The 13656-nt window shown below is 32.5% G+C and overlaps 1 protein-coding gene and 1 long non-coding RNA gene across 3 annotated transcripts; both read right to left on the bottom strand.

Moving 5' to 3' along the window:
- LOC112091158 lies at nucleotides 1-3062 on the bottom strand. The gene is made up of 4 exons (XR_002902005.1): nucleotides 2891-3062; nucleotides 1342-1436; nucleotides 995-1067; nucleotides 1-297 (listed from the first exon to the last, which is right to left on the bottom strand). It is a non-coding gene; the product is annotated as an uncharacterized LOC112091158 (long non-coding RNA).
- A 6426-nt stretch (nucleotides 3063-9488) lies between these two features.
- Nucleotides 9489-10718, bottom strand: LOC21401063 (CASP-like protein 4A2). Of its 2 annotated transcripts, none has more exons than XM_024164092.1 (2): nucleotides 10583-10718; nucleotides 9489-10009 (listed from the first exon to the last, which is right to left on the bottom strand). In XM_024164092.1, the coding sequence occupies exons 1-2, from the start codon at nucleotides 10653-10655 to the stop codon at nucleotides 9609-9611; spliced, it is 474 nt and encodes a 157-aa protein (XP_024019860.1). In that variant the 5' UTR covers nucleotides 10656-10718; the 3' UTR covers nucleotides 9489-9608. The 2 variants fall into 2 exon arrangements, with proteins under 2 accessions (XP_024019860.1, XP_024019861.1); XM_024164093.1 differs by having other exon boundaries at nucleotides 9489-9991.
- Between the last annotated feature and the right edge of the window lie 2938 nt (nucleotides 10719-13656).

Below are 13656 nucleotides of genomic sequence, written 5' to 3'. Positions count from 1 at the left end.
TTACCATTAAAAATTTATCCATAACTTTAAGACTTGACTGAAACAGGAGAGGGTTAAAGCACTAAAATCTTTTCTTCTGAAAACAAAGTAAACAGAAGGGCCAACTGGGGGTTGCTGCCAAAATCCTTAACAATAATAACAGAAAGAATAAGCAAAACTTGTCAACATGTATCATTGATTCTACAGGTAAATTTGTTTTCATAAGTTAAGTGAATCAGAGAGTAAGATGTTGCACTGGCATTCCAAATCCATCCTTTTCCGCTTCAAGCTACAGTTTGTGAATTTTACCATCGCTGCCTGAGATTGTGGGAAAAAATACAATCAGATACAACAGAATTTATTGGTTAATAAGACTTTTTGACAGTCAACAAACAACTCATACAGAACACACAGACACACATGAGTCGTTATCCATATCTAAGAATTTTGGTCGAAACAACCGCAGAACATTTGCGTTTGTACAAGTTTGAAGCCAATGAGGACATTCAGACGGCTGTCTACTACGCAACCAAGCATCACGTACAAAGTAGAGATCAGGTTACAGAACGGAACGCAATTCTCTACTCTAAGTTTTTTGGATTCCTAAATTCTAAGCAGCTACCTCAGGCGTCTCTGTAATGTAAAAGACATGAAAGTACTTATTATCCCTATCAAGCCAAGAAGAGGTTCAGAAACCGAAAATCATCAAAAACTCGAAATACCAAGAATCAGATTAGTAACATATCATTTACTCTTTGATGGGGGCAACGCAAGTCTAGTAACAGTTGTTGAAGGCTGAAAATAGAATTCTAACACATCTCACTAAACTCTAAAGGCAATAAATAAATACCCAAAACAAAAGGTACTGTGATGAAAAAGAAAAATTACAATGGTCTAACAAACGTGACAAAACCAAAAGTACAAGAAGTAACCAAATATAGAAAGAAATGCTATCAGTAAACAAACCACATTTAACAAGCGGAGAAGAAAAAGGAAAAGGGGGATTCTAATGTACCTCTTGGAGAACTCAACCATGTATCGCGATCCGTTATAAAGAACGAACCACATCAATACCACCACCAAAGTATCTTGCAAATGTCAAGGAACTAGCAGATGAATAAACTATAACAGCAAAACATGATAAAGCAGATAAAATCCTTCTTAGATCGGAAAAATAAAGGAAAAGCTTCAAAGAAATGAAACTACCTAGGACCTGTAGATAAACATGTCCTATGTGTACTAATTGGATGCATAATTTATCCAAGTTTTCCTAGCATAAGAGCAATAAACCAAATACTTGAAAAACAGAAAATCATTAACCAAGGAAAAATGATTGGAAAAAAAAAAGCATAAAGAGGATACTAAAGAGGCAACGTTCCCACCAATCTAACATATAGAGCCCAAATGTCACATTGTAAAGGTAGATTTTTCGTTGAACCCAGTTCATTGCTGACAATCTGCAGCAAAACCCCCAAAAAAAAAAAAAAACCAAAACCAAAATTAGAATTAAACTAAACTAAACTAGCAGAAAAAAGTTTCAATTGAACATTAACTTGAAAATTAGCAAATTTGCAAAACCAAAGCTCGTATGGAAGCAAATTAAAAACACAACAAAATTTCTCCAAATACCCATTACTGAGAAATTCCCCAAATACACAAAAAGAAGAACAAAATATCTGCAACAAGTTGCAACCCAGAAAGTATAAACAAGTACCGGATCTATAATCTATTGGAATAGGACAAAATTCACCATATCCATTGATCTAAACAATTCACTACCAAAGATTCAAAAGAAGAAATCCAAAGTCTTGGAAACGAAAAGGAGAGGAAGTTTAACAGAAATTAGAAAATTTGTTTTACCTGAGGGAGACGAGAAGAGACAAGTACGTTTCTTTAATTTCAGATCAGCAAAAGAAAAGGCCTTTTAACGAGATTTTTCATGTGTTCGGATTTCTCTATATTGGACGAGTTTGACGATGTAGGAACTTGTGTGATGTAGGAACATGTGTAAGTCCGTTTTACCCTTTTATGTTAGAAGATTTACCTAAAGCCTACAGGGGGCGTTTGGTATGCAGGAATCAGTGGAAATCATATTTCCGGGAAAGTGATAGAAGGTAATATAATTCCTAAGAATAATACGTTACTGTGTTTAGTTCCATACAGGAATCTTTCTCAAATTTCTAGGAATATTACATTACTGTATGTGTGGTTGTTCCATATCTGCTCATTGATGGAAAAAAAGAAATAAGCATACTGAACATAAAATTAACTCCATAGACGAATCTTCTAGTTCCATATTTCAATAGTGCAAGTGTTTAAGGGAAAAAAAAATCAAAGATTGAAAAAAGCATTTAACTTGAAGCATTACTGTATTACACGGGAACCAAACTAGACGAATCTTCTAGTTCTAGCTTTGAAGCATTTTACTTCTACAGAACCAAACATAAGGTTCATTCTTCAGATTACAGAACCAAACTAGACGACTTGGGTGGTGCTTTTTGGTTGATGCAGGTTGTGTCTCAGGCGGCGGATGCAAAGAAGGATGGAGCTTTCTTGAGAAAATACATGGGGGTTCAACTTATGTTTTAGTCGTGGAGGTAAAGAGAAATAGCAAGGGACAAAAAATCGATGGGGAGGAAAACAAAAAAGGATTGTGTTAATTTTCAAGTTCCGGTTCAAACCCAGATGCGCCGATGGGGAGAAATAGCAATTTATGCAATCGATGGGGAGAAATAGCAAGGGACAAAAAAGGATGAAAAAATCGTGGCCGTTCTGGTTCAAACCCAGATGCGCCGACGACTTTCTGGTTCAAACCCAGTGAGATTTTCAAGTTCAGATAAAAAATTAACACAAATCGGAAAGTTCAGATCAAAAATTTTTCACATAAAAAGGAAAAACAAAGGAATCATACTCTGGTGGTGGCGGCAGAGGAAAGTCCGGCAACGGCGTGGTTGATCGGAAGGCGGCGGCGGCGTCCTCGACGGAAGCGGTGCTGGGTCTGGACGAGAGAGAGAGATGGGTGAGAGAAATGATAGGGTAAATTGTTTCCCGTAAATATTACTTTCCTGAGAAAGTGAATAACATACTGTTAGGTGGGTTTAAGATTATTTCAAAATAGGATATAGTGAAATTCATGAGTTTTATTTTTTTAGGTTTTAAAAAAGTCTAATAATTACAAACTCTCGTTCAGTTCACTGATTTGAATTTTTAATTTGAGTTAAGATGTGATTTTATGTGAGTTTTTTACTGTAGTAAAAAAGTTAGATGTGACTGTTTGTGAGAGCTTTTCACTGTAACAAAACTCAAATTTTAAATTTAAATCAGTGAAATGAACAAGATCGTACTAAATATTCAGATTTCCATTGCTATTTTTGTAATTATCTCGTACCAAACGCCCTCATAAGGTTATATAAGGAGACGTTTGGTTTATAGATTAGAATCATAAGATTAGAATTATTTTTGATTTATGTGTATTTTTTATGAAAAAAATACTATAATAAATTATAAATTATAATTCAAATCGGGGTACGAATCCTCCTATCAAACAATCTCTAAGTCATTTCATGTTCGTATGGATGATATCCAACTGTCTTTTGGTGCAGAGCTTACCGTCGTCTGAAGCAGAAATTGGGCTACGAATATTGGGCTTTTGGAAAGGAACCCAAAACTTCTTCGGCCCGGTTTTCTCAGATCAGTAGATTTTTTTTAATTTTTAAGAAATATCTTTAATTATAAAGAATACAGAAAAATAGATTGCGCGCATAATCATTCAACACAGATTGCAATTTTGCCAAAAAAAAAAAAAAATGACGAGCGAAGCAAATTTAATATTTCTGAATTTAATCATCTTCAACACAGAGAATATCCGTTTTTTTTCCCCCAAAAACGATTCGCAGAATACTAATAATAACAACAATAATCCATACAAAATAATAACAGAAATAAAAAGAATATAAAATGAAGGAAAAGAAAAATAGAAATTGCAGTCTTTGCGGATATATGTATCTGTTATATTGGGACCGAAAAGAAAAAAACTTGAGAGAATGATTGTGCTCTGAAGCGAAAAGCTCTTACATTTATTTCTTCAATGAATTCAAGATTATGAATGATTGAGAGCTGTCAAGAAAATAATTAGGAAAAAAGGTCAATTTCATTGAGAGAAAGAAGACTTGCAAATTGCCCATTTGAAAAAGTCCCCAAAATCAGAAATCTTAAACCTGTACGACAGCTTTCCAATGGAGAAAAAGATTCGCTATCAGGAGACTGTATGTCGTTATACTTATGTTTAGTTTATTGATTCAGAATTATTCTCAATTTACGTATATTTTTTGTGAAAAAAAATACTGTAGCGAGTTACGAATCATGATCCGAACCATGACACGAATCCACCAACCAAACGACGTTCCTTGTTTGATAATAAGGGTTCGTTTAGTACGAAAATTCAAACTAGGGTGATTCTAATTATAATTTTAGAACTAGAACCAAAATTCATGATTTTGAGTTCAAATCATGATTCTGAAATCATGATTCAGAATCAGGGGTTTGAATCACCTTGAATCAAGAGGGGGTGGTTTTAGAATCATGATTTGAGCTAGTTTAAAACATCACATCAGATTCTGAATCATGATTTAGAGTCATCCAAACCAAACACTGATTCAGAATCACTATAAACAAATACTGATTATGAACTAAGATCCAAATCATGATTTTAGATCCATCTACTAAAAGAAAAATTATTATTTTTTAGGTTAGTTCCAATTTTACTCCTTGAGGATTACTCAGTTTCTCACCTTGTTACCCTAAACTTTCAAATATTATACTATTAGCACTTAAACTTTATAAAAATTGCACTATTGATCTCTGACAAAACCATTAAAAATTCACAGCATGTGCATGTGAGTCTCATATATATATATATATATATTTTTTTTTTTTAATTTGTTGGACAACAGCCATATGAGACTTCTACTAAAAAAAAACACATATGAAGACTTATCCCCCAGTAACTACATCCGTAAATCCACGATATGTGTTACTCTCCTTTCAATAAGTGCGCAACAATGGGGTCATCACTTGTCTCACATTTACAATTAGCGGGCAAGATACCAAAGTATTTCTCGGGACAGAAATTGAAATTAACCTTTTCCCGTATTTTACATCATCACATGATCTCCTGGGCCATATTAGATGACTTTTCACACGACTTCATTTGAAGTCGTAATATATTAATCGATATTTCCCAACAAAATCACTTTAAAATAATCGTGTCATGTAATAACAAAAATTATCGTCCTACCATTCTATGATAGTGAGTTTATTCCGTTAGATTTGATTATATATACGGCATTGTGAGTGTAGATTCTAGTGTTATGAGTCGTTTGGTCTCAATTGATTGATTTTATCCATCAATTGTAGTGGTTTTGTAAACGAGCTTTTGTCGCGTTCAATTATTAATGTACCGAGTATGTCTTTTTCCATTAGGTCTCAATTTGTGCTTCATTCTTCTTTTTTGGTGGATCTAATATACCCTTATATTTGATGATCATTTGTGATAATTTTAGAGTCCGTACTAATTTAATTATTAAATGAAAGCTCATCTTTGAAAAATTAAAAGCCTACCTTTATCCAGTTGACCGTGTAAATATGGTATTAGAAAATAGAAGTTTATTTGTTCTTTTTTCGTTTGAGAGAACAAGAACGGAAAGTACCGGCATGAAAGGTAATTAATTCCACCATTTCAACATTATTGTCCAACGGAAAACTACTTAACATCCAACCAAATAAACTACCATAGCATGTAACATAATTTAAAGCTAATTAAGCCTACTTTCGAACTGTAGTCCTAAAAAAGACTTAAAAATCTCGAAATTAAAATTAAGACTTAATTAATTACTTAAATTTTAGATAATGAATCCACCAGTACTACATGGTCTTCCGGGCATGCAAAGAGCAGGTGGAGTTCTCATTCTAACCGGTATGATTGGACGTGACCCCTTGGGAGGTGGCGGCGGATTTCGGGGTACAATCTGATGATGTTCCTTACACGACGAGCTCTCCGACGCCGTCGCCGGAGGTGGAGGAGGAGGAGACCTAATTATATAGTCATGAGCTCTTTGACATTTAATTTTATCATTATCATTACTATTATAAGTATGTGTAGTGGTGTCATGGTCACAAGGGCTACTATTTCCTCTTGTTGAGGGATGCTTAGACGGAGACGGAGATGGAGGTGGCGGCGGGCTTGGCGTTAGCCTTCCGTAGACACTGATTATCATGTCCAACTTGTCCCCTGCAGAATTAATAATCCCTGATGAAAAGGAAAAAAGAAAAAAAAAAGAAAAAGAAAAAAGAAAAAAATGGGATCATGAGATAACGTATATTAGATGCATGGAAATTAAGTTGGAAAGTTCTAGCTATGAAGTTATTCGCCAAGCACGTGAAAAAAAAATCATGCATATATATATATATATATAGACACATATATACATATATATATATATGTATAAGTTACCTTGTAAGGTTCTCGCATGACTATGAGGATTGGCAATAGTTAGAAGAGAAGCTAAAAGAAGCAGAAGTTTCATGGTGTGGAGTTGTGAAGCACTTAATAGGCCTTGACTGATGAAGAAAGAATATGTAGTTAATGAGCCATACATACATATTATGCAGTACTTGACAGTATTTATAGACACAAAAGGAAAAGAAAAGTATAACAAAATGGTCATGAGAGTTGCTGTTAGTTTATCAATCCATCCTAAAAATTTAAGTTATTAGGAAGTGGGCCAACAATAGTTTTATACTTTAACACTCCCCCTCACGTATGGGCTGGACAATGGGTAATCGTGTGGGTAAATTAATTGGAAAGCCCAACACATGAATATTTAAGCCCGAGATATATTAAAGACCCAACACATGATAATTTTAAATAGGATAAAGAGTGCAATTACGGATGTTTAAACTCAGGACCTCCTGCTCTGATACCATGTTAGTTTACTAATCTATCTAAAAAACTTAAACTATTAAAAAATGGACCAACAATAATTTTATACTTTAACAATTACTTTAGGTAAAGGTAGGTAAGCCATGAAACTAATTTAAGAATATAATATATAGTACGACTCATTCGAATAACGAAATGATATATAAGACAAACGTAGTCACACCTAAACATTTACTAGTACACTTATTATTGTTATTTTAAAGAAAAGGATAGCTAGTTAGCCTGATGTTTAAGAACTTGTTTGGTTGGAGAATGCGTTCTTTGATTCAAATTATAATTCATAATTTGTTACAATATTTTTTTTTATAAAAAATATATATAAATAAAAAATAATTCTAATCTCATAATTTTAATTTATAAATTAAATAGGCCGTAAATTAGTTTATATATATATATGATGGAGAATTCAATTTAAGACTCGGAATAAGTCGTTATTCTTTAAACGTGTCCTTGGGTCAATGGTACGTGTTTTGTAATAATGTCGTACTAGCTATGAGTAGACAATTGGTTTCTCAGCAGCTTGTTCACACTTCACACATAGCTTCTGTCGTATTAGCTATATTAAAAGTGATGATTAGTTGGAGATTTGACGTTTTATATATCTTCTTATGCGTTTTAGCTTTTAAGTGTATGACTGATATAATTTATTCTTTTAACCGGAGAAAAAAAGTACAAAAAATAAGAGAATCTCCAAAATAAAACATAAAAAAGACCCACTCTCAAATTATATATAAAACGAAACGTCAAGGATTAAAATATGTGGTTACAGTAGTTAGCTGATTCTGGTGTAAAAAAAATAAAAATAAAAACCACATACTGGTACTGTTAAAATTTCAGGCGGCGGGCTTGTCTGAAGCCTGAAATTTTTAGGCTCGGGCAGCCCGAAAAAAAATCATTCTAGGCAGCCCGCTGTCGGAATATTTTTTTGAATTTTTTCGCACTCTTATACTGCAGATAATTTTAAAAAATTAAATAAAAAAAAACTTGGTTACATAACCCTAATCCACCTCTCCAATGTCTTTACCACCAGCGCCCAAATGCACCCTCACTGGAAAAGGTTCGCTATTGGCGAAAAAGGTAGACATGTTGTTAATAAATAATTTATTTTTGGGTTAATTTCAAACATAGCTTCTAAAGAATAAGGCTATTTTGCATGGACACCCTCTTAACTTTATGAGTTTGGTAAATTAGTTTTTTAACTTTTTTTCTTGATAATTTGCTCCTTAAACTTTAAAATTTGTTGTAATACTAGTCAAATTGAAAACAAAGTAAAAAAGTGTATCTTCTACGTGAGTATTTAATGAGAGTAATTAATATTCTTCTAAAGAATAAGACTATTTTACATGGACACCCTCTTAACTTTATGAATTTAGTAAATTAGTTTTTTAACTTTTTTTCTTGACAATTCACTCCTTAAACTTTGAAATTTATTGTAATGCTGGTCAAATTGAAAACAAAGTTAAAAAGTGTATCTTCTACGTGAATGTTTAATGAGGGTAATTAATATTCTTTTACATCAAATTGATCCTCATATACGCATCACATTCTTTTACATTGAATTGATCCTTATATATGCATCACGAGTGAAAATTTATTTGAAATTCGGAGTTAACCGTTTTGGGGTACAAATGGGGGGATTTTCATTCATGACGTTCAATTCGATGCAAAAAAAAAAGAATTATATTTATTTAACATTCACGTGGAAGATACTGTCTAAATTTTTAACTTCGTTTTCAATTTGACTTATAATGCAACAAAATTCAAAGTTTAAGGGGTGGATTAACAAAAAAAAGTTTAGGGACTAATTTATCATAATCGTAAAATTGAGGGGGTGTCCATGTAAAAAAACCAAAAAAAAAATAATTGTTGACTTCTTGTTTCCTTTACCCACATAGGTCACATTCCTTATGTGAGTAAAAGAAAACAACATTAGTGTTAATTAAAGTGAGGAAGAGATTATGATTTTTTTTCCTAATTTTTTAAAATCTTTACGTCTATTCTGTTCAAATTTACTGTATTTAAAATTTAAAGTCCACATGTATTCAAAACCGTTAAAAAATAAAACGAATTTGACATTTTAAGGGAGGTATCAAAGTGCAACTTTCGGTAAGCTCGAAGGCCAATTTGTAAAATTTTGAATTTTAAAAGCAACGTGAGACAACTAATTAGAAGGTTAAACTTTGCCAAACTAGCCCTTGTTTTTCCTTTAAGTGATAATACATTAATCGATATTACCCAGCAAAACTCATCTTTGAACAATCAAAACCCCACCTTTATCCAGTTGACCGTGTGAATTTGGTAGCCGCAAAATATAATTTTTTTTCCTTCTTTTTTGTATGAGAGAACAAGAACGAAGTAATTCCACCACTTCAATATTATAGCACGTTTTTTACATTATTGTCCAAGACAAAACTACTTTACATCCAGCGAAATGAAAGATAAATTAAAGTTAAGAAAATCCACAGCATAAATTACTACCAAAGTAAGTAAACAAAAAAATTTAGTGCTAATTAAGCTACTTGCGAGCTGTCGTCCTAAACAAGAGAGATTAATTAACAACTGCAACTATACCTTTGAGGATTAGATTCATTAAAATCTCGAGAGTTACGACTTAATTACTTAATTAGATTTACATGATAAATCTGTCAGTACCACCACATGGTCTTCCGGGCATGCAAAGAGCAGGTGGAGTTCTGATCATTTTACCCGGTCTGATTGGGGGAGCCCTCTTGGGAGGCGGCGGCGGACTTCGGGGTTTGACCTGATAATGCTCCTTACACGTCGAACTTTCCAAGGCCATCGCCGGAGGTGGTGGAGGAGGTGACCCAATTATCCAGTCATTAGCTCTTCGGCATTTAATTTTATCATTATTGTAAGTATGTGTGGTTTCATGGTCACAAGAGCCACTGTTTCCTCTTGCTGAGTGCTGCTTAGACGGAGCTTTTGATGGAGATGGCGGCGGGCTTGGCGTTGTCCTTCCGTAGACACTAATTATCATGTCCAACTTGTCGCCTGTGGAATTAATAATCCCTGTTGAAAAGGGAAAAAATCATGATATCAGATATATATATATATATATATATATAATGGAAATAATTAAGTTGGAAAGTCTACCTAAAGTTATCCGCCAAGCACATGAAACAAAAAACACAAAAAAAAAAGAGGAAAAGAAAAAATTATACATATATATGCATGATGGCAGGGGCAGAGCTGTATGTTTTGGAGTTTGAGAAGAAATGAAAAGAAAATTTAGGGAAAAGAAATAGAATTTTCATAATTAAACTTTTATTTTAAAAGGTCAATCTATTAAGTGGAATGATTCTGTTTGTAGTTATATTTATGTTGAAACGATGTGAAATTTGAGTATTTTACCCATGTTGGGACTTACTTGAAAGACAATTAGCTAGGGCACCATTGAATATAGGAAAAGGGAAGGAAGAAAAATTAGCCACAGCGAAGATAGAGATGTGAATATAGAGAGAAAATCAAACTCTCACAAGTTTTTTGCCCTTATAAAAACACACGTGTTCGAACTCATAGATGCTGAAAGACTAGATAGAGCAAAGAAAATACTGAAATAGCATAACATGAAGTATGAATTACCTTGTAAGGTTCTCGCATGAGCATGAGGAGTTGCAATAATTAGAAGAGAAGCAAAGAGGATGAGGAGTTTCATGGTTGGAGTCGTGAAGTACTTGAGGCACTCACTGATGAAAGAATAGTTAGTGAGGCATATGTGTTGCTGTTCACGGTATTTATAGATGCAAAAAGAAAAGTATAACAAAGTGATTATGTAAGACTTGGTTTTTGGTAAACGTATGGTAAGTCACCAAATTGAAGGATAAAATAAGACAGTACTTAGTCTATATATATATATATATATACACAAATATACAAATATGTATAGATATATAATGAGACAAATGTAGCACTATCAAACACACTTTTAGAGTTGGTATGTTTATACTTTGGCCTCCTTCAGTTCACCAGTTTAGTTCGAATCACAATTCAAGTTTTTATTACAGTATTTTCTCTCACAAAAATTCAAAATTAATTTTTTCTATTATAGTATTTTTTTTTTCTATAAATTCATCACTTTTTAACTCAAATTATGATCAACTCGAACAAGCAAAACAAACGAGGCCTTTAAAAAAAAAAAAACATAGCTAGCTAGTCAAATACTTTCCTTGGGTCCACCTTGAAGAATACAATTTGTGACTAATTAGACTAAGTCGCCACTTTTACCGTGTAATTCGGGTCAATGTGCATGTTCTATATACAATGTCGTATTAGCTAGAGTAGATCCCTTTAATTAAAGAGTTTGATGGTCAGCTTGTTCACACAGCTTATTGTATACGTGTTTAGTTTTTGACTCCCAAATCACATGCACATGCAATTGCAATATATTAGTGAGTTAGAGATCTGATGTACTGGCCCGTTCACTTTGCTGATTTGAGTTTGTAATTCGAGTTGAGATGTAATTTTGTGTGAGAGCTTTTTACTGTAGTAAAAAAGTTAGATGTGACTGTTTCTGAGAGTTTTTTACTATAGCAAAACTCAAATTCTAAACTCGAATCGGCGAAATGAACGGGATCGTCTTTTTGTGCGTTTTACGTCTATGCCTGATAGTTTATTCTTGATCTAATGAGAGATACAAGTATATATATAAGAAGATTAAAGAAAGAGGGTATCTTCTTAATAAGACCCAGACTCAGAATATATAATTGGAAACGTTAAAGCTTATTAAGGCTTAATATATGTGGTTACTCTAGTAATTAGCTGATTATGGTGTTGAAAAAGAAGTTAGCTGATATAAAAACTGAAATCACTAGTTCAGTCATATAGTGCGGATGTATAGAATCCAGTGGGGGCAGTGAACATAAAATTTTACTTTTACGTATATAGAAATTTTGCAAAATTTTCAACTGTGCTCATTTTTAATAATATTAATTAAAAAAAATCTAACTTTCCACTAAATAACAGAGATACAATTATGTCCCTGCTTATTTTTTATTTTTTAAACTCTCATACTAAATTCAAATAAAAACATCAGTAGATGAAAGAATTGCCTTTAATCCATTGATCAGCTCAACCATTCAAAACGACTGTTCTTAATTTTTACAGCCACCAAATATATACATGTGATCAATATTTGTCATAAAAATTAAAACATGTGATCAACACATATGATAACTGGAAATCAACGAGTTAATATTATCTTGTGAGAAAGTAAAAGTTGTAAGGCAAGTGAATAGTAATAGTGCTAAGAGCATATCGAATCTTTGTCACAAATTAGTCTTTACAGCCGTGTCAGAATCAGAACCAGCATGTTGTTAGTTAGACTTGTGTCTTTCGTGTCCGTTTGATACCTAGATTCGTTCCCTGATTCGAATCATGGTTCGTGGTTCGTTACAGTATTTTTTCTCAAAAAAATACACGTAAATCGAAAATGGTTCTAATCACATGGTTTGAATCCATGAACCAATTGTGGGAGATTTCTTTGACAAGATATGAAAAAAAATTTATTATAAAAAATAATTTTATTTAACTGTTAAATGTCGTATTTATTTATCATTTTTATTTCATTTAACGATAAAAAAGATGTATCGGAACTTGATCTCACGGCTAAAAACTGTGTCTATCAATAAGCCTATAGAATATTTTTTCATACCTAACACAAAATTCTCCTTTACTTTAAGAAATAACCAACAATTCCGTTTCTTGTATCATTTTATAGTTTGTTCTTTTTAATTTTAGAAGTGCCCTTCTATAGTTAATAATTAAGAATATAACTGATTAGCAAAAAAAAAAAAAAAAAATTAAGAACTTTGACCCTGATAAATTCAGGACCTGTTCTATGACGAGACATATCGTTTACAAGCTACCTTAGTTTGGGCGTTTTATTTACTTAAAAAAAATGATTTCCACTTTATTATTGCAAGAATGCCTCTCTTGTTTTGCTTTTGTTTTGTGAGGTTTAAATAGAAAAGTTGGGTGAACCCGTGTAAAATTAATGCAGATCATTTAATATTGCACGTCTATAAAAGTTATAGTGTAGTTTTTAGTGTTTTTACTATAGTGTTTGTTTTCTCTCATAAAAAATTTATTTTGTTTAAATTTATTTTTAAATTTATAAATCTAACGACAACTGTATATATTAAATCATCACGATGGGTGAATTTTAAATAGTGACACCACACTTATAATAAGTGGTTATTTGTATAAACTAATTGGACAAGTTATAAGGTGAATATTAACAGACCATAGACGTATACTAGTTACAATTTGACATGTACGTAGTTGATTTTGTTAATTGCGACCGTGATCGTGAAGTATATGTAAAATACTCTATTCTTGTAATTAATACTAATATACCATATTCTTTTATCTATGCATATAATTACAAAGAAATAAACAAGTTGTTCATAAATATTACAATTTTAGTTTGTTGGAGTTTTGTCTTTTAGGGGATGAGTAGGAAATTTATTTGCAAATTTCCGTTCACTTCGCTGATTCGAGTTTAGAATTCGAGTTTTTCTACAGTAAAAAGCTCTCACAAACAATCACATCTAACTTTTTTACTACAGTAAAAAACTCTTACATAAAGTCACATTTCAACTCGAATTCTAAACTCGAATCAATGAAGTGAACGGGCCAGTTAACACGTAGAATAACGA

This window comes from Morus notabilis, unplaced genomic scaffold (genome assembly GCF_000414095.1).
Source record: "Morus notabilis unplaced genomic scaffold, ASM41409v2 Scaffold235, whole genome shotgun sequence".
NCBI lineage: Eukaryota > Viridiplantae > Streptophyta > Magnoliopsida > Rosales > Moraceae > Morus > Morus notabilis.
Note: the sequence above shows the minus strand (reverse complement) of the source record. Positions and strands in the feature narration are given on the sequence as shown.